This window comes from Schistocerca nitens, chromosome 4 (genome assembly GCF_023898315.1).
Source record: "Schistocerca nitens isolate TAMUIC-IGC-003100 chromosome 4, iqSchNite1.1, whole genome shotgun sequence".
Classification (NCBI taxonomy): domain Eukaryota; kingdom Metazoa; phylum Arthropoda; class Insecta; order Orthoptera; family Acrididae; genus Schistocerca; species Schistocerca nitens.
Genome location: NC_064617.1, coordinates 435307785 through 435329329, shown reverse-complemented (window position 1 = coordinate 435329329; position 21545 = coordinate 435307785). Strand labels below are relative to the sequence as shown.

The window sequence follows — 21545 nt, the reverse complement described above, 5'->3', positions numbered from 1 at the left end:
ATAGCCTCAGTGCCTTCTTTCTGTTTGAATTCTCCATCACTGACAATGTTTGTGTCATATCCAACATAGTTCCCTACTAGGACCTTGACAACCTCTGTATTGCCTTTGTACCTCTGTTTGGCCCTGGCCTTTGGTGTGCCACAGGTTTCTAGGCCCATATCTCCCTATGTCCTGATGCTGTGCCACATTTCTTCCAAGTGTGACTTCTTCGTCTCTCTTCAGGGGAGGTTGTTAAGCAAGAACTCGATCACCTCTACACAGATGGGGTAATTAAACATGTCAAAACTAGTGCTTAGGCCACACCCCAAGTGGTGGTCTGTAAACCAAAAGGCTCTGTCTGACTATGTGGAGATTTTAAGTCAACAATCAATGCCCAGGCATGAGTAGAAAATGTCTGCATCCTGCATCCGGAGGACATCATCACAATTATCGTTGGTGGTGATTATTTCCCTAAGACAGACCTTGCTGAAGCAAATTTGCAGGTACACCTGGATGAGGAATCACAATGCCTTATGGTCACCAACACTCCCATTGGCTTATACAAATACAGGTGCTTGCCATTTAGAATCTTTTCCACTCTGGTGATTTTTCCAGATATACCCAGAACAATTAACCGTTTCCATTCCTACTTGTACTAACTATTAGATAACATAATTGTCACAGGTGCTACATGTCAGGACCATCTGTGCAACCTTGGTATGCTCTTTACCATATCACATCAGGTGCTGTTTACACAAATGTCACTTTCTTCAGGAGCAGGTGGAATACCTGGTCCACTGGCACAATAAAGGTGGGATCCACACCACTGGCTGCAATGTTTCTGCCATTGACTCTATATCTTGCCCCTGAAACTGACAGGAGGTTCAGGCTTTTTTATGGAAAGTAAATTATTATTTTAAGTTCCTCCCACAGGCAGCCCACATTATGCATACACTCAGCAAGCTGCAAAAGAAACCTGTTCAGTACAGATGGACATCTGCCTGTGATCATGCTTTCACACAGCTGAAGTTCATGTTGCATTGGTGTCCTGCATTATGCCCTCTACTCCATTGTATCCTCTGGTTTTGGCCATGAGTACTCCTTCCTGTGGCACTGACATGGAACTGGTTCATAGGAATGATGGTGGTACAGAGTAGCTGATTGCCTGAGCATCAAATACACTTACATCTTCTCAAATGAACTACTTGCAGTTCAAGAAAGAGGCTTTAGTAATCATCTTTGCCTTTAAGAAGTTCCACATTTACCTTTCTAGGACCAAGTTTATCCTCATTATGTACCGCAAGCTGCTCTTGGATCTCTTTCGACCCGCCTCTCGGCTTCTGAAGTGGACAGCACAACACCTCCAGCACTCAATGCTTTTCCTCAGCTCCTACATTTATACCATTAAATACAAGCTCATGGCACAACACACAAATGTAGAGGCCCTTTCCCATCTGCTCTCAGAGCCTGACCAGCATTTGACTGACAGGAAATCTTCTGTTTCCACAATGAGAAGAATGATGGCACATTTTGGATGGACTCATTACTGCTACTCACACTGCTACTCACATCACCATGAACATGCATTGTGACCCCATCTTGTGGTGTGATATGCACTGTGTGCACCATGGGTGGCCCCCTTCTTTTTCAAAGTCTGCTGATCCCAAGCTCTGGGCCTGTGCTTGCCACTCCAACCAATCGTCCATCTTTTCGAATGTTTTCCTACTTCACACATATGCAGATATTCACTGTGTCATCATCCCATCTACCCTGCACTGATATGTTTGCACCTCCTCCATTGTGGGTTTTGTGGCACTTATTATGGAGATTGTCTATTCCTTGTTCAAATAATTCAAGAACATTGCAGTGTAATATTTGACATAAAAGCTTATAAACTAATACATACATAATATTATCACAATATTACTGCTAATTATTTTACCATAAACATTATATTCACAGTTACGGGATAGTGCACTTGCACTTCTGATTGGTCCTTTGTATATTCACTTCGTTTTCCTTAGTCCAGGGGACCGAGTAAGATGCTCTGCAATAGGTCTTGTGCGGATATACTTTCACACTATGTTGGTAATCTTTTATGATTCCAGGGCGTTCAATGAATACTTCGAGGTATCCGGATAATAGTCCTGTTAATCGTCTAGTCTCTGAAGCATTAATGCAAGTTGCCTCCTGTACTTTCTCTTCTATCGTTGTGACGATGTCACTCACGTTGCTGGGTGCATCGTTATTTCGATTTTTGTGACACATCTGTGGGTGCTTATGATCCAACACTAACAACTTCTGTTTGCTGACAGAAAGATTCATTTTTCTCATCAGCGGAAGGTTCGCACCGAACTCCCGATTAAGCATTAATGTTATGGGTCATTGTTGGTACTTAAGTGCACATGTCCCATGGGCGAGATCAATTACAGCTTCCCTTTCCCGAAGGAACTCAAGACCCAGAAGCACCGGTACTGACAAGTTATCCATTAGTAGGAATGTGCATAATAAGCAATCATTTCCCAAGGAAACTTCCACCTGTGTCTGGTATTTTATACTCTGTGCCTTTTTTCCCAATGCCCCTATAACCTTACAATTTGCAACCGGCAAAATCGGCAATCTCCTTATCTCCGATACCTTCTTGAAAAACTGCGTGTTCATAACTGATACATTTGCACCTATGTCAAGCAGAATAGTAGTTGCCACACCATTTACAGCTCCGGTGACACTTGCTTGGATATTTTCCCTTTGTGGCTTATCAGAGACAGCAGGTTCCTGATATAGCTCATCTTTGATCCTGTTGCCATCCTGATACCGTATCATGTTCATTTTTTATTCTGTCGACCTATTGCCATCATTGTTGGCCTCGGTCACCTGACGAAGGCCTACAGGGACCGAAATTAGTTTGTTGGCTTCTGAGTGTTTTGTTTTGTTTCCGAAGGTACCTCCACTGTTCTAACATTTTGTGAGTTTTCAGTCAGAGGAGGCCCGCTTGGATCCCACCACGGTGGATATTGATTGCTTGGTATAGGTATAGCCTGTACATAATTTATTGGCTGACCTGAATTGATAGAATTTTGCTGCAGCTGCCAATGACTTGGCCCTGGCTGTCGCCAATATTCACTGTCACCCCACATATTTTTAGGCTTGTCTTTATATGGACTGTCTGACCTGTTGTCATTTCGTCTCTTTCAGTTGCTATTGTTATTGTTTGGGTTTTCATTGTGGTACGACCTCTGATTACCATTTGGTTGTTGGTGTTCTTCGGCCTTTTGATAATTACTGTTATTATTATTAGGATAACCAAAATTTTGGCTGTAGGGATTCCTACTACTATTATTATTATTGTATTTTCCGTTACTATAAGTTTTACTTTTATTTTTCTTTGGACTACCTTCGCCCCTATTTCTATTATTTCCATTCCATGAATTTTTTCTATTAGGACTATTATTATTGCTGATTACGTCAGAATTTTTTCTGGCATCTTCTTGCACTAGATCCAGAGAATCAATTACAGACAGAAATTCTTTCAGATCGGTGTCTATAAAGTTAAATAATTTTTCTCTAATATGTATGGGTAATCTCTCGCAATAAGTCTCTGGTGGTTACTGGCCCATCCCAGTACCGGGTCATGTTAACATATTTTTCAAAGTACTTTCTTAAGGAACCTGACTTCGGATTGTACATTTTTGCTTTGTAAACAATTTTACGGAGTCGCTCTTGAGTAGACGCTGACCAGAATTGGTCAAGGAACGCCTTCTCAAAGTCATGGGAAGTCTTGCAAGTTTCTGCTGCATTTAAAGCCCAGAGGGACGCATCACCAGAAATATGTGAAACCAAAAACTGTATTTTCTGTTCTTCTGACCATGATTTTGGAAGAACGCTTTTGAAGTTTCGAATAAGAACTACTGGATGTATGTTTTTCTTGCTTTCTTCGTTAAATATTTGAAACTGTCTATGCTTAATTAGGCTTTCTTCATGCATCAAAGTAGTTAAGTGCATGGAATTGCTATCATTCGCAGGTGGTGTGGTTGCTTTATTACAAGTACATTCTATTCCACTATTATTGTTCCTTGGTGTCACATATTGCTCTGGTAATATCGGTTGATTACCAAAATTTGGTCTTCCTTCTGGTGCATTAAAATTCACCATCAGATTATCTGCGATCTCTTCTCTGTCAGTACCAGTGTTGTCATTACTGCATACTGTCAGATTTTCAAAGTTTTGATTTTTAGAGCTCAGCACCCTGGCTACTTCTGTTCGGACTTGCTTTCGGATTTCCGAGGGAATTGGTTCTCTAGTCTATCTACTTCAGTTTGAAGACTATTGACCTGAACTGGAATGTTTGTTAACGGTTCAACAGTGGTTTTTACTGCATCGATCTCCTGCTTAAAATGGGTAGTAATAGCATTATCATGATCGACCAACACTTGATTTATCCTACGCACAATTTCTTTATCTCTTTCCAGAAAAATATTGTCTATATTTTCCATAAATTTCTTTTCCTTTTCTTGGTCCCTGAGCTCCCATTGCTGTTTTTCTATAAGCTTTTCCTGTCTACATTTTTCCTTTTCCTGCTGACGTTGTCTTTCATGCTCCTGCTCTTTAAGCTCACGTTGTTTTTCACGCTCCTGCTCTTTAATAGTAAACTTTTCAAGTAATGCTGTTAGCATATCCTGTATGGACATAGCTTGAGCATTGCTAACTTCTGCCCCTTGCCCAGAAGAAATATTGTCATTAATTCCTAACTGGTTGAATGCAGGAGTGTCAGTTTGTTTTGGCAACTCCTTGGTTTTACTATCACTCGGGACATCAGCTTCTAAATTATCATTCATAATTAAATTTTCTAATAATTCAACAGAAATATGGGTAGATTGTTCTACCTGAGACTCTGATGGCATCTCTGCATCAGTATGCTCATTCGATTTATTTTTCTTTTGTTTAACCATTCTGTCACCAATATAGCACAACAAATATATAAATCACTGACAAGCACCAGTTGACACAAAATTATCTTATAACTAACACATATACACAAATAACACTCAAAAATATTATTCTCGCAGCCAGAATATTCAATTATTACTACTTATGGCTGCAGGTACTGATTTTAATTTAAAATTGCACACGCAGCGAATGTCATTTGTATGGTGCTGCTCAGTCACCGAATATGCACATCTGTTCCTACCTGAATTGATTGACAGTTGTGGACTGCACTGCTTATGTGAAGTTACTCGTGTGTCTGGCACCAGTGCAGATACAGATTCGTACAGCAGTTCGGTAGGAAGCTGTCAATGCTCATCAAACAAATAAATAAACTGATTAATAGTTTATTTTGGTACCCCGTACCTGTAGTAGATCACAATTTCAATTATTAAAATGAATAAATGTGCATTGGTGGCCCCATGTTGGGCGCCAGGGTGGCGTTCACTGGGTTATTCAGTGGTTTGGTATTTAACTAATTTGTAAATGAAATGATAATCTTATTTTATTACATTGAGTAATTACTAAATAATTTTTCTCCCGGCTAAAGATTTGATCAAGTTGCTAAAGAACTCCAAGTTAATGTTGTGTTAAAGTGTTATCTGTAAGTTGTGTAAGTGTCACTAAATCACAGTTCATACAACAGATTCTATACAACTATGGATTATGATGGAAACAGTTATCTTCAGCAAAATGATCATTGAAACCACCGAATATCAGCCACGCACAACACTGACGTATGTTACCTGAAACAATATTCTTCGCAACTCGTGCGTAATTAATTTCGGCTCCATACATCAGCTAGAAAAGTTTGTTATAACTTTCGTGCTATGAGCAATGTTTTTTCAGAACCAATCTGATTCGAATTATTTTCATTAAAATGAGTTCGGGACCACCGGTGCACATTTATTTTTACACATTTGTATCACCTTTGGCATTTATTCTGCAGAGTTACGTAATTTAAATTTGAATTTGCCGCTGAGATAATTGTTAAGATGGCGGAAGACAATTGATAGAGACTTTCTATTGTTAGAGCAAATAAGTAAATATTTAAAATGGTTATTAAACACTATAAAATCTACTTTTGTATTGTGCACTATTTAGACTTCATCAAGCAAACATTTGATTTGTTTCTAAGGAAAACACAGACAAACACGTGATACAAATCGCTATCATCAATGGCTGCGCTCTTTGCAGCGGAAAGAAATAATTAATACAGATAATGCTTACTGAGAGGGGAATTAGAGTTGCAAATAATTAATCACTCATGTTTATAATAATCCCCCCCCCCCCCATGAACCATGAACCTTGCCATTGGTGGGGAGGCTTGCGTGCCTCAACGATACAGATAGACGTACCGTAGGTGCAACCACAACGGAGGGGTATCTGTTGAGAGGCCAGACAAACATGTGGTTCCTGTAGAGGGGCAGCAGCCTTTTCAGTAGTTGCAGGGGCAACAGTCTGGATGATTGACTGATCTGGCCTTGTAACATTAACCAAAACGGCCTTGCTGTTGTGGTACTATGAACGGCTGAAAGCAAGGGGAAACTACAGCCATAATTTTTCCTGAGGGCATGCAGCTTTACTGTATGGTTAAATGATGATGGCGTCCTCTTGGGTAAAATATTCCGGAGGTAAAATAGTCCCCCATTCAGATCTCCGGGCGGGGACTACTCAAGAGGACATCGTTATCAGAAGAAAGAAAACTGGCATTCTACGGATTGGAGCATGGAATGTCAGATCCCTTAATCGGGCAGGTAGGTTAGAAAATTTAAAAAGGGAAATGGATAGGTTAAAGTTAGATATAGTGGGAATTAGTGAAGTTCGGTGGCAGGAGGAACAAGACTTCTGGTCAGGTGAATACAGGGTTATAAATACAAAATCAAATAGGGGTAATGCAGGAGTAGGTTTAATAATGAATAAAAAAAATAGGAGTGTAGGTAAGCTACTACAAACAGCATAGTGAACGTATTATAGTGGCCAAGAGGGTGGGCTTATTGGTAGTTGGGAGCTCCAATGTTAGGCGCGTAATGGGGCCCCTTCGGGGCATGGCGGCTTAGGAGGGGAAGAAATCCAGTGTGCACTCCGTGTGCATTCTGGGTGGAGTCATTCCTGATGTGGAAACCGAGCGAGGTGGCGCAGTGGTTAGCACACTGGACTCGCATTCGGGAGGACGACGGTTCAATCCCGTCTCCGCCCATCCTGATTTAGGTTTTCCGTGATTTCCCTAAATCGTTTCAGGCAAATGCCGGGATGGTTCCTTTGAAAGGGCATGGCCGATTTCCTTCCCAATCCTTCCCTAACCCGAGCTTGCGCTCCGTCTCTAATGACCTCGTTGTCGACGGGACGTTAAACACTAACCACCACCACCACCTCCTGATGTGGAAAGGGTCCTTCCGGATGCCATGAAGAACACAGGATGCAGCCAGCTGCAGGTGGTGGCACATGTCGGCACTAATGACGTGTGTCGCTTTGGATCTGAGTAAATTCTCTCTGGATTCCAGCAGCTATCTGATTTGATGAAGGCTGCCGGTCTTGCTTACAAGATGAAGGCAGAGCTCACCATCTGCAACATCATTGACAGAACCAACTGCGGACCTTTGGTGCAGAGCCGGGTGGAGGGTCTGAATCAGAGGCTCAGACGGTTTTGCGACCTGGTTGGCTGCAGATTCCTTGACTTGCGCCATAGGGTGGTGTGGTTTCGGGTTCCGCTGAATAGGTCAGGAGTTCACTACACTCAGCTGGTGGCTACACGGGTAGCGGAGACTGTGTGGAGTGGACTGGGTGGTTTTTTAGGTTAGAAGGCCTCGGAAAGTATGGGGTGGGCTGCAATCTTAAAGGGTGCATGGCAAATACAGGACGTGCTTGGATCAAGGAACAGTCAGAATTGTAGTTGTAAATTGTTGTAGTTGTGCTGGGAAAGCCCCTGAGCTTCAAGCGCTAATAAAAAGCACAGAAGCTGAAATCGTTATAGGTCCAGAAAGCTGGCTAAAGCCTGAAATAAGTTCTGCAGAAATTTTTACGAAGTCTCAGATGGTGTTCAGGAAAGATAGATTAGGCAGAATTGGTGGTGGAGTGTTTGTGTCTGTCAGTAGTGGTTTGTCTTGTAGTGAAGTCGAAGTAGATACTCCGTGCGAAATGGTATGGGTGGAGGTTATACTTAACAGCCGAACTAAGTTAATAATTGGCTCCTTCTACCGACCCCCAGACTCCGATGATATAGTTGCGGAACAGTTCAGAAAAAATTTGAGTCTCATAACAAATAAATACCCCACTCATACGGTTATAGTTGGTGGGGACTTCAACCTTCCCTCGATATGTTGGCAAAAATACTTGTTCAAAACCAGTGGTAGGCAGAAAACATCTTCCAAGATTGTCCCAAATGCTTTCTCCGAAAATTATTTCGAATAGTTAGTCCACGAACCCACGCGAATTGTAAATGGTTGCGAAAACACACTTGACCTCTTAGCCACAAACAATCCAGAGCTGATAGAGAGCATCATGACTGATACAGGGATTAGTGATCACAAGGTCATTGTAGCTAGGCTCAATACCGTTTCTTCCAAATCCACCAGAAACAAATGCAAAATAATTTTATTTAAAAAAGCGGGTAAAGTGTCACTAGAAGCCTTCCTAAGAGACAATCTCCATTCCTTCCGAAGTGACTATGCAAATGTAGACGAGATGTAGCTGAAATTCAAAGATATAGTAGCAACAGAAATTGAGAGATTCATACCTCATAAATTGGTAAGAGATGGAACTGATCCCCCGTGGTACACAAAACAGGTCCGAACTCTGTTGCAGAGGCAACGGAAAAAGCATGCGACGTTCAGAAGAACACGAAATCCCGAAGATTGGCTAAAATTTACAGATGCACGAAATTTGGCACGGACTTCAATGCGAGATGCCTTTAATAGGTTCCACAACGAAACATTGTTTTGAAATTTGGTAGAAAATCTGAAGAAATTCTGGTCGTATGTAAAGTACACAAGCGGCAAGACGCAGTCAATACCTTCACTGCGCAATGCCGATGGTACTGTTACCGACGACTGTGCCGCTAAAGCGGAGTTATTGAACGCAGTTTTCCAAAATTCCTTCACCAGGGAAGATGAATGGAATATTCCAGAATTTGAAACACGAACAGCTACTAGCATGAGTTTCTTAGAAGTAGATACCTTAGGGGTTGCGAAGCAACTCAAATCGCTTGATACGGGCAAGTCTTCAGGTCCAGATTGTATACCGATTAGGTTCCTTTCAGATTACGCTGATACAATAACTCCCTACTTAGCACTCATATACAACTGCTCACTCACCGATTGATCTGTACCTACAGACAGGAAAATTGCGCAGGTCGCACCAGTGTTTAAGAAGGGTAGTAGGAGTAATCCATCGAACTACAGACCTATATCATTGATGTCGGTTTGCAGTAGGGTTTTGGAGCATATACTGTATTCAAACATTATGAATCACCTCGAAGGGAATGATCTATTGATACGTAATCAGCATGGTTTCCGAAAACATTGTTCTTGTGCAACGCAGCTAGCTCTTTATTCGCACGAAGTAATGGCCACTATCGACAGGGGATCTCAAGTTGATTCCGTATTTCTAGATTTCTGGAAAGCTTTTGACACCGTTCCCCACAAGTGACTTCTAATCAAGCTGCGGGCCTATGGGGTATCATCTCAGTTGTGCGACTGGATTCATGATTTCCTGTCAGGAAGGTCGCAGTTCATAGTAATATATGGCAAGTCATCGAGTAAAACTGAAGTGATATCAGGAGTTCCCCAGGGAAGCATCCTGGGACCTCTGCTGTTCCTGATCTATATAAATGACCTGGGTGACAATCTGAGCAGTTCTCTTAGGTTGTTCGCAGATGACGCTGTAATTTACCATCTAGTAAGGTCATCCGAAGACCAGTATCAGTTGCAAAGCGATTTAGAAAAGACTGCTGTGTGGTGTGGCAGGTGGCAGTTGACGCTAAATAACGAAAAGTGTGAGGTGATCCACATGAGTTCCAAAAGAAATCCGTTGTAATTAGATTACTCGATAAATAGTACAATTCTCAAGGCTGTCAATTCAACTAAGTACCTGGGTGTTAAAATTACGAACAACTTCAATTGGAAAGACCACATAGATAATATTGTGGAGAAGGCGAGCCAAAGGTTGTGTTTCATTGGCAGGACACTTAGAAGATACAGCAAGTCCACTAAAGAGACAACTTACACTACACTCATTCGTCCTCTGTTAGAATATTGCTGCGCACTGTGGGATCCTTACCAGGTGGGATTGACGGAGGACATCGAAAGGGTGCAAAAAAGGGCAGCTCGTTTTGTATTATCACGTAGTAGGGGAGAGAGTGTGGCAGATATGATACGCGAATTGGGATGGAAGTCATTACAGCAAAGATGTTTTTCGTCGCGGCGAGATCTATTTACGAAATTTCAGTCACCAACTTTCTCTTCCGATTGCGAAAGTATTTTGTTGAGCCCAACCTACATAGGTAGGAATGATCATCTAAATAAAATAGGAGAAATCAGAGCTCAAGCAGAAAGGTTTAGGTGTTCGTTTTTCCTGCGCGCTGTTCGGGAGTGGAATGGTAGAGAGATAGTAGGTTTGTGGTTCGCTGAACCTTCTGCCAAGCACTTAAATGTGAATTGCAGAGTAGTCATGTAGATGTAGATAGACACAAAGCCCATGCTTACTACAGCAGTACAAGTTTATATGCCAACTAGCTCTGCAGATGACGAAGAAATTGAAGAAATGTATGATGAGATAAAAGAAATTATTCAGGTAGTGAAGGGAGAAGAAAATTTAGTAGTCATGGGTGACTGGAATTCGACAGTAGGAAAAGGGAGAGAAGGAAACATAGTAGGTGAATATGGATTGGGGCTAAGAAATGAAAGAGGAAGCTGTCTGGTAGAATTTTGCACAGAGCATAACTTAATCATAGCTAACACTTGGTTCAAGAATCATAAAAGAAGGTTGTATACATGGAAGAATCCTGGAGATACTAAAAGGTATCAGATAGATTATATAATGGTAAGACAGAGATTTAGGAACCAGGTTTTAAATTGTAAGACATTTCCAGGGGCAGATGTGGACTCTGACCACAATCTATTGGTTATGAACTGTAGATTAAAACTGAAAAAATTGCAAAAAGGTGGGAATTTAAGGAGATAGGACCTGGATAAACTGACTAAACCAGAGGTTGTACAGAGTTTCAGGGATAGCATAAAGGAACAATTGACAGGAATGGGGGAAGGAAATACAGTAGAAGACGAATGGGTAGCTCTGAGGGATGAAGTAGTGAAGGCAGCAGAGGATCAAGTAGGTAAAAAGACAAGGGCTAGTAGAAATCCTTGGGTAACAGAAGAAATATTGAATTTAATTAATGAAAGGAGAAAATATAAAAATGCAGTAAATGAAGCAGGCAAAAAGGAATACAAACGTCTCAAAAATGAGATCGACAAGAAGTGCAAAATGGCTAAGCAGGCATGACTAGAGGACAAATGTAAGGATGTGGAGGCTTATCTCACTAGGGGTAAGATAGATACTGCCTACAGGAAAATTAAAGAGACCTTTGGAGAAAAGAGAGCCACTTGTATGAATATCAAGAGCTCGGATGGAAACCCAGTTCTAAGCAAAGAGGGGAAAGCAGAAAGGTGGAAGGAGTATATAGAGGGTCTATACAAGGGCGATGTACTTGCGGACAATATTATGGAAATGGAAGAGGATGTAGATGAAGATGAAATGGGAGATACGATACTGCGTGAAGAGTTTGACAGAGCACTGAAAGACCTGAGTCGAAACAAGGCCCCGGGAGTAGACAACATTCCATTAGAACTACTGACGGCCTTGGGAGAGCCAGTCCTGACAAAACTCTTCCATCTGGTGAGCAAGATGTACGAGACAGGCGAAATACCCTCAGACTTCAAGAAGAATATAATGATTCCAATCCCAAAGAAAGCAGGTGTTGACAGATGTGAAAATTACCGAACTATCAGTTTAATAAGTCACAGCTGCAAAATACTAACACGAATTATTTATAGACGAATGGAAAAGCTGATAGAAGCCAACCTCGGGTAAGATCAGTTTGGATTCCATAGAAATGATGGAACACGTGAGGCAATACTGACCTTAAGACTTATCTTAGAAGAAAGATTAAGGAAAGGCAAACCTACGTTTCTAGCATTTGTAGACTTAGAGAAAGCTTTTGACAATGTTGACTGGAATACTCTCTTTCAAATTCTAAAGGTGGCAGGGGTAAAATACAGGCAGCGAAAGGCTATTTACATTCTGTACAGAAAGCAGATGGCAGTTATAAGAGTCGAGGGGCATGAAAGGGAAGCAGTGGTTGGGAAGGGTGTGAGACAGGGTTGTAGCCTCTCCCTGATGTTATTCAATCTGTATATTGAGCAAGCAGTAAAGGAAACAAAAGAAAAATTCAGAGTAGGTATTAAAATCCAGGGAGAAGAAATAAAAACTTTGAGGTTCGTTGATGACATTGTAATTCTGTCAGAGACAGCAAAGGACTTGGAAGAGCAGCTGAATGGAATAGACAGTTTCTTGAAAGGAGGATATAAGATGAACATCAACAAAAGCAAAACAAGGATAATAGAATGTAGTCGAATTAAGTCGGGTGATGCTGAGGGAATTAGATTAGGAAATGAGACACTTAAAGTAGTAAAGGAGTTTTGCTATTTGGGGAGCAAAATAACTGATGATGGTCGAAGTAGAGAGGATATAAAATGTAGACTGGCAATGGCAAGGAAAGCGTTTCTGAAGAAGAGAAATTTGTTAACATCGAGTATAGATTTAAGTGTCAGAAAGTCGTTTCTGAAAGTATTTGTATGGAGTGTAGCCATGTATGGAAGTGAAACATGGACAATAAATAGTTTGGACAAGAAGAGAATAGAAGCTTTCGAAATGTGGTGCTACAGAAGAATGTTGAAGATTAGGTGGGTAGATCACATAACTAATGAGGAGGTATTGAATAGGATTGGGGAGAAGAGAAGTTTATGGTACAACTTGACTAGAAGAAGGGATCGGTTGGTAGGACATGTTCTGAGGCATCAAGGGATCACCAATTTAGTATTGGAGGGCAGCATGGAGAGTAAAAGTCGTAGAGGGAGACCAAGAGATGAATACACTAAGCAGATTCAGAGGGATGTAGGTTGCAGTAGGTACTGGGAGATGAAGGAGCTTGCACAGGATAGATTAGCATGGAGAGCTGCATCAAACCAGTCTCAGGACTGAAGACCACAACAACAACAACATTTATAATAATAATGAACTCTATTTTCAAGTAATAATTAACAAATAATTACAATTTCTTAACAGACCTCAGTTTGATATGCGTCCGCAACTTACAAAAGCCAACCAACAAAAGGTAAAAACAAAGGAAGACAAACGCAGATCATAAAAGGAATTTACAATTATCATTGTCTTTGAATGATACACATCGATATGTCTAATTACATCATAGAATATTATATAAATAATTAATATTTATAAGTTAACACTGTTTTTTCATACGTCGAATACATAATATTTATAACTATTAGAGGTATAATTGCCTCTCGTCGCACTGTAGCCAATAATTTATCTCATGGATGTTACAACAGACATAATATTCTTATTCCGTTTATTTCATTTCTAGATATCATTTCTTTCTTATTCTGTGATTCTCCTAAGTTGTAATCAAATCCAGTTTTTTATGTAATAAGATTATAGGATAGTTTAAGATTTTAGGAATAGATGACAGAATAGATTTTAAAGGAATTTGGTGCAGGAAAACTATTTTGGTAGAAATACCAAAAACAACTGGGGATCTGACGATCATCACTCGGCCTATTAACTCAGAATGTTAACATCCCTGTGGGATAGATGACACCGTCTGGGTCCCATGGATCTGATATTAACTTTTCTTGTGCACCGGCAGACCAGTGAGCGGATGTATAATCAGCATCAGTGAACAGCAACAGGTGCCGGTGGCATCAGTTGTTGGTTTCCGCATAGGCGTTGGTGGACAGATGTGGAGGTAGGTTAGCACTGGTGAACAGCATCTGATACTGGCAGTGTCGGATGTTGGTTTCGGCATCTGTGTCCCCTTGATGTGTGTGAGAGCTATCCACTCCCCGCACCAGACTTCTTAGTCAAAGTGATCTCGGCATATTTCTTCTTAGAGAAACACACTGGAATCTTCTTCACTATTTCTCAATTCAAATTTTTTCTCTTTTGAATACTTGAGCATGTCCCAGAGCCTCAGAGCAAATCCTTTATTGGGTTTGGTTTAGTTGATATGGCAACATACAACATCCACTTTTCTCGTTTTTGGGTCTTAAAATTCCTGTTTTTTTAGTCCTTTTTCACTGGTCACCACGTCCTAACATTTTTGTGACAACTTTTTTAATAGGCCTTCTCTTCTGAAACTGTGCTCTTTCGGCAACACTGTTGGTATATTTGGACTCCATGAGCAATAACAAATTTGCACTTTCAGTATAAATATTAGACTTCTTGTAAGTAGTCCATGTCATCTCACTTTAGATACAATAAAGATACATTTACTACAGAGTTGGTTTAACAAGCACAGAAATCCAGAATGAGATTTTCACTCTGCAGCGGAGTGTGCGCTGATATGAAACTTCCTGGCAGATTAAAACTGTGTGCCCGACCGAGACTCGAACTCGGGACCTTTGCCTTTCGCGGGCAAGTGCTCTACCATCTGAGCTACTGAAGCACGACTCACGCCCGGTACTCACAGCTTTACTTCTGCCAGTACCTCGTTTGGAAGGTAGGAGACAAGGTACTGGCAGAAGTAAAGCTGTGAGTACCGGGCGTGAGTCGTGCTTCGGTAGCTCAGATGGTAGAGCACTTGCCCGCGAAAGGCAAAGGTCCTGAGTTCGAGTCTCGGTCGGGCACACAGTTTTAATCTGCCAGGAAGTTTCAAGCACAGAAATCATAAACATGTCTTGCCTCTAGCAAGTCTGTGTTAAGAGTTACTAAAAATCTTTTATTACTCAACTGTTCTTTCATCACTAACAATAGTCACAGTTACAAAACAGCACAGAATAACACAGAAGTCCCTTGGTTCTGCCGTGCGCTTTCATTACGACTTCCATGGACTGACCAGCAAGTACTTGTCGGTGCTGTTCGACTGCCATGTGTACAGATTTCTCACGATAAACTTCAGGACAGCACACACAGACAGGTGACGTGCAGTAGATAGGGTTCCTTTCTCCCCACTCACATCTAAAACATCATGTGTTTGAGATGGTGGATGGCCATGTGGTTCTAGAATTTACGCCGAAATTCTCAAAGCAGTACAAGCTCTGCCCCAGTCTTTTGTCCCTGGCCCACCCCCTACCATCCCTGGGATCACATTCATCTTGACTTTTCTGGCCCCTTTCTGGGATCTATGTGGCTCATTGTCATGGATGCTTAGTCTAACAACCTACATGTGGTCAGTATGACGTCCACCACTGGTGGTACTCTCACTGCTCTCGTCCCAATTCTCTCCATTGAAGGGCTTCCCTACACTGTCATGTCAGATAATGGGCCCCAGTTTACTGCAGTAACTTTTAAACAGTCCTGTACCTCTAATGGCATCAAGTGCCAATGTAGTCTGCCATCTCACCTGTCCTCCAATGCCAAAGTGGAGCATATGGTGCATACGTTTAAGCAATAAATGTTGAAAGTGGTGTGTACTTCCAATAAAACCGATGCACTCACACTGTTTCTCAGCACCTACCATTCCACTCCTGTCCATGACCATGGCGCAGTAGTGCTCTTCTGTGGGCCACAGCCACATACTCTCATCCACTTCCTGGCCCCCCAAGTGAGAGAAACCCAGACCCAGCCTGCAGGCACTTTCTGCTAGGTGCAGCCATGTGGGCATACTCCACTTTTCTGCCTTCCCCAGAATCATCTAGGGTGCCTCCGACCCTATGTGCCCTTTTCAGGGGGAGGGATCTAGTACCCCAGCCCAACACATTTGTAGACCTGCTGGATGGTATGGTTATCAGTGATTGCCAATAGGTGGCACTGCTGTAATTGCAAGTACTGCAGTTGCTGATGTAGGCACTGCTACAAGTCATGCCTTTCCAGCCAGCCTATCAAGGTCTGCAATCACCCTTTAAACCTAGCACTGTGGCCTCTCCCTCTGTTACTTGTGATTTCTCTGCATTACAATATATATCTCACTACACGTTGTTGTCTCGGTTCTGAATTCTCTGCTTCTTAGAATTTTGATCTTGGTTTGCCCTTTAGACTTGTTATTCTGCCATACCATTTCCATTATCAGTCATTCTCTCATGTCACCCACCTGTTGTTCTCTGGTGAAGCGCTGTCGATGCTCTTGGCCAGTTGGCCAGCACTGCTGGTTCTGAAGTCATTTCCAGACTTGTTTGATTCCAGTCACTGTAGAAATGAACATATCTAGTAGTACACCACTAATACTCTGTCATATTATTACAGCATTATGTTTCCTTTAACTTGCATTATCCCACGTTTAGGGCAAGCTGCCATTAATCTTACCAAACAGAAAGTCTATGCAAGTCACCTTTATCCTCCTATGGTCACTCAAAGAAAAACACACTACTGCACAATACAACACCATAAGCAAACAGACACAGATTGCTGCCCATTCTGCCCATCAGATCATTTACACATACAGGGAACAAGAGCGGTCCCATCACACTTTCCTGGGGTCCTTCTGATGATACTTGTGTGTCTGATGAACACTCACCATCCAGTGCAATGTAATGTATTCAGCTACTCAAAAATTCTTTGAGCCACTCACATATCTGACAACCTATTCTGTATGCTTGGATGTATGTTAGCAGTCTGCAGTGTGGCAGTGTTTGAAATGTCTTCCAGTAATCTAGGACTATGGAATTTGCTTGCTGACCTTTGATCACACCTACAAAAAGTTACCTTAAAGAACTAATGACACAACTACCGATTAATATGCAAATCTCTTCAGTAAAAGTGGCCTAAAGCCAAGGATCAATCACAACATAGTTCACAGTTTCCAGATCCTGTCTAGAGCAGAAAAATTTGTGAGGTGTGGTCAAGCCTTTTTTTCTTTTCAGTGAAAGTCTGGTGAAAAGCAAGAAATGAATAGTGAGCACTGTAAGTGAAGAAATAGGTTATGGTATATACTATTGAAGAGTTTTGGCATGAATCTTCTGCCAGGCACTTAATTGTGAATAGCAGAGTAATCACGTAGATGTAGGTGTAGACGTAGATGTAGATGTAGGTGTAGATGTAGAGTTAAAATTTGCCACGAATTTTGTATTGGATGAGTATTTGCAGTCACCTTCAATAAACACTATTGAATTGAATTCATACTGGACTAATGAAAGGCCATTTATTAGTCCTTTTGATCAATTAGATAAATAAAATTACAGGTTGAAAACATTTTATTGTATTGCGACTAAATGGCTGTCTTATGCATAAATGGGCTGCATATTTCAGAAGCCTGGCAAGGCATTTGAGAACATAGGCACCACCTAGAATTATAATAATATTGTATAATTAGTTAAAGTACAGAGTATAGAAAACAGTCTTAAAATAATAAATACATGGAGCAACACAAAGAATCAACACTCAAGCTTTAGACTTACTTATCTATCCCAAGTCAAGAACAGATACCATCGGTGACCATGCAGCTCTCTTGGAATGAAATGATAATTAAATCAAGACCATAAGCTGTTGACAGGCATTGATATACATCAACAGGGATGTTGAAAATGTGTGCCCCGAAAGGGACTCGAACCTGGTCGGGGCACACATTTTCAGCTGTCCCCATCGATGTACATCAACACCTGTCAACAGCTAATGGTCTTGATTTAATTACCATTTCTCAAGGTTTGGCTCACATTACTACATGACAGGAGAGGTCGATAAAATTGTCAGACATTTGACATATGATATAAGTGTTTCATACATTGTGTTTCTGTTACAGGTAAGCTTGCTGGCAACCTCAATAGGGAACCAAGGACTGGCATCAGCAGCATCATCAAGGCATACTATCTTAGTGCATTGTCATGCCTTGCATCATGCTGCCTCTCATTGGTTACAGCGCTGGTTACAACAACGACAGCATAATGCTGTTTGAAGAATATGACATACACCTTGCTATACAAATCTTAAATGATTTACAGTATAAAAGGAGCTGAGTGCTTCATGTCTTTAACTGTATTTTTTTTCATTGTTATCCATTCTCAAGATCCTTTTACCATTTCCCAAAGTAGCCTGCTGGCACATAAAGCATTGTTCATTGCACAGGAGGGACTTCATATTTCACTAGGAATGCACAATTCCAACAAAAACAGACTGTATGTTTATACTGTATCTTTATACGGTCCCTAATCTTAATGCAAAAATGTGAACAATTATTTTAAGGCATAGCTGCAGATTCTTGTCTATTCCTTTAAACAGAGTTCATTCAACTTCACACAGACATGTGCCTGCCCCACGAGAATTTTCAATTTAAATTTTGCACAATCATTTAGATACATTTTTAGTTTAAGACACAGATGTAGATTCTTGTTTATTCCTTTAACCAGAGATTATCAACTTTGCTGGCTAAAACCCAGTCCCACACACTGTTCCTGAAATGCTGGCTAAACTATGGAATCTCCCTCTCCCAAATGGCCTAACCATAAAAATACCCTTCGATGTGCATTCCACCCCTCCTTTCACAATGACCTTCATATTTTAAAATTCCACCAATCCCTATCCCTCACAAACCTGATACTGCAAAAACACATCTCCATGGCACAGGCTTCCCAGAACCACCTCTACTCCCTCCACAAGATACTGGTACTGTGCAATACTTACCACATACATACCATCTCTGAAATTGATACCCTTGCACTCCAACATTGGAGGAGCTTTCCAGACACCACTTCCATAAACTATCCAACATGTTGACATCTTACTTCCTTTTTGGGGTGCCACTATGCATCAACATTCATTCTATTCACAATGAACCCCTTTCTAACCCTTCATAGCACCCAGACCCTCCCTAGCTGACCTCTTAAATTTACCACATCCTCCAAAACTCCCTCCCAATGCTCCACAAAACCCAGGACCCAGGCAAACCCAAAAACTCTTATTATCCTATCCACCAAAAACTCCAGTCCCACAGAAGTTTTAGTTCTATCCAAACTCATCGCCCCCACCAACAGCCTCACACCAAAGTTTAACCACATTAGACTTGACAAAGGCCTCTTTCATTCTCCTGATTACTCCAGTGGATGCACTTCTTGCCACTAATCCCTCCAACCAAAGCCAACCTAATCGCAACATTGAACTGTGCCTCTTCCAGTTCATACCACCATCCAACTATGACCCTCTCCCCATGCCACTCTCCCAAATAACCATCCCCTAGTTAGCTCCCAAGAATTCCTTACCTCCAACTTGGCCTCACCATCCTTCCCCAGAGCCCTTCCTAAGAACATTAATCTTTCAGCAGAAGAAAGGACAGCCATACACAACCTGGAACACATCCTGACCTAATCATCCCACCTGCAGACAAAATTTCCATCACTGATGTAATGAGTTGCAGGTACTACCTGACAGAAGACCTCTGCCAACTGTCCGACCACTCCATCTACAAGCTCTACCAGAGTGATCCCATCCCAGAGGTCCACCATAACCTCTAGTCCCTACTGAAATACATAGACCCTTCCCAGAACCTCTCCCGCAAGTTCATTGCCCTCAAAACTCCAACAAGACCCCACACAAACTCCGCAGAATCGACAAACCCAAAAATTCTGTACCTGCCAATGTAGCTGGCTATTCTGCTTCCACTAAAAGAATTTCCACTCTTGTTGACCAACATCTCCAACCAACTGCACAAAACTAGCCTCTCACATCAAACATACTAACCACTTCCTTCATTGACTCTCCACCATTCTCACCCCTTTACCTCCTGGATCCCTCTTTATCACTGTTGATGCCACCCCCCTATACACCAACATCCTTCTTACCCATGGCCCTACTGCTATTAAACACTATCTCTACCAATGTCCTTCAGATACCTAACGCACCACCTCACTCCTTTTACACCTCAACAATTATACCCTGACTCACAATCATTTTTCCTTTGAAGGGAAGGTATGCAAACAAATCTGCAGCACAGCCATGGGCCTACCTATGCCAACCTGTGTGTTAGTCTGTTGGTTGGTTTTGGAATAGCCATGCTGGGAGGCAGCCCAACAGCTAACACAAAGAGTATGAATCAGTCTGAAATTTGGGTAATGAGATATAATTACTACTTGCAGTACTGTAAATAAAGCATGGATTCTCACTGAAACTAAATTGGTGCCATGATCCCTCTTCCTCTTAGCATAATAAAAATGCAATGCAACATACAAATACTGATGTCACAAAAATGAATAATGTATATAGGATAATTTTTCTTACTCTGTCCATGGAGATTTTTTAGAAAGTCTGATTTTGCAGCAGACTTGGTGCTTAACAAAAAGTCAGTTGTTCGATTATTATACATATATATTTAATAGAAGTCACTATTAGGTTTTACTGAAATTATTAATTTACCTCTAATTTTCTGTGGTTGCCAATCATGCAGTCCATCCACTAAATCTTGATGATTAGCACATATATAGTTTAAGATGCCTTGCAGCATGGAAGAAATTACTTCCTCTTCTTATGATTGCAAGCAAAAGTCATGCTTATCAATGAATCTTGGAATATTTTCGCGTAATAAACAAAAATATTCTTGCGGCTATGATGATTTTTAATATACATTTTTTCTTGCATTTTTATTCACACATAGCATTTACTACACACATTGTTGATGCACGAGTAAAATTTACACATCCATTTTATGTGAGATCTTAAACATAAGTCCTCTGAAACAAGACTGAAACAAAAGTTGTTAAAAAAATTGAATATTCTCCGGATATTCCTCTTCTGTTACAATGATAACTTTAAAAGCCTATCTTTGTCGTCTTCTGTGGAAATGTACAAATTTATTGCTACTAATGAGGAAAAGAAAACATTCAAATAAATTAATAACAAAAAAAATAAAAATGTAAGATATTGGGAGCTAGTTGTTTAGGTATTACGCAGTTGCCCCCTACTACACATTGACATTGTATTGAGGTGTAGAGTGTTAGGCAGGATCATATGTTTAATCGGCTGTTATCTATTACCAATTTTTTTTTTTTTGGGGAGGGGGGGAGGGGGGAGGGGGGGGAGTGGGGGAGGGGGGGGGCAGAGAGCCCTTCATACTTCCACCATGTTAAGTGGAGATGTCAGCTTTACCTTATTAAATGTACATTTACTAATCCAAATAATTAAAAGGAAGCCAAGTTAAAAAAGGGATACAAATATCAAATACTGTGCATATTCAACAATGCTTAGTTTAGTCAAGTCTCTTTCATTATTGCGCCCACATGAATGGCAAGTATTTGTCAGCCTGGCACTGAGACTTTAACAGTTGCATCCTCGCTGAATACTCTTAATTTGTGCATGTCCATTTCATGCGGAGTGAAACAGCAAAGTCATCGTGTGTTGCAACATGGATTCCTCCACAAATATTTGTTCAT

At 41.1% G+C, this 21545-nt stretch overlaps 1 protein-coding gene across 1 annotated transcript in view; it reads left to right on the top strand.

Moving 5' to 3' along the window:
- LOC126253287 (aminopeptidase N-like) overlaps window positions 1–18158 on the top strand; it is a 210371-nt gene extending 192213 nt beyond the window's left edge. Inside the window, exon 17 of the mRNA XM_049954513.1 lies at window positions 17930–18158. Within this exon, the coding sequence (XP_049810470.1) occupies window positions 17930–18082 (153 nt within the window). The 3' untranslated portion in view covers window positions 18083–18158. The remainder of the gene's footprint in view (window positions 1–17929) is intronic.
- Window positions 18159–21545: the final 3387 nt, after the last annotated feature.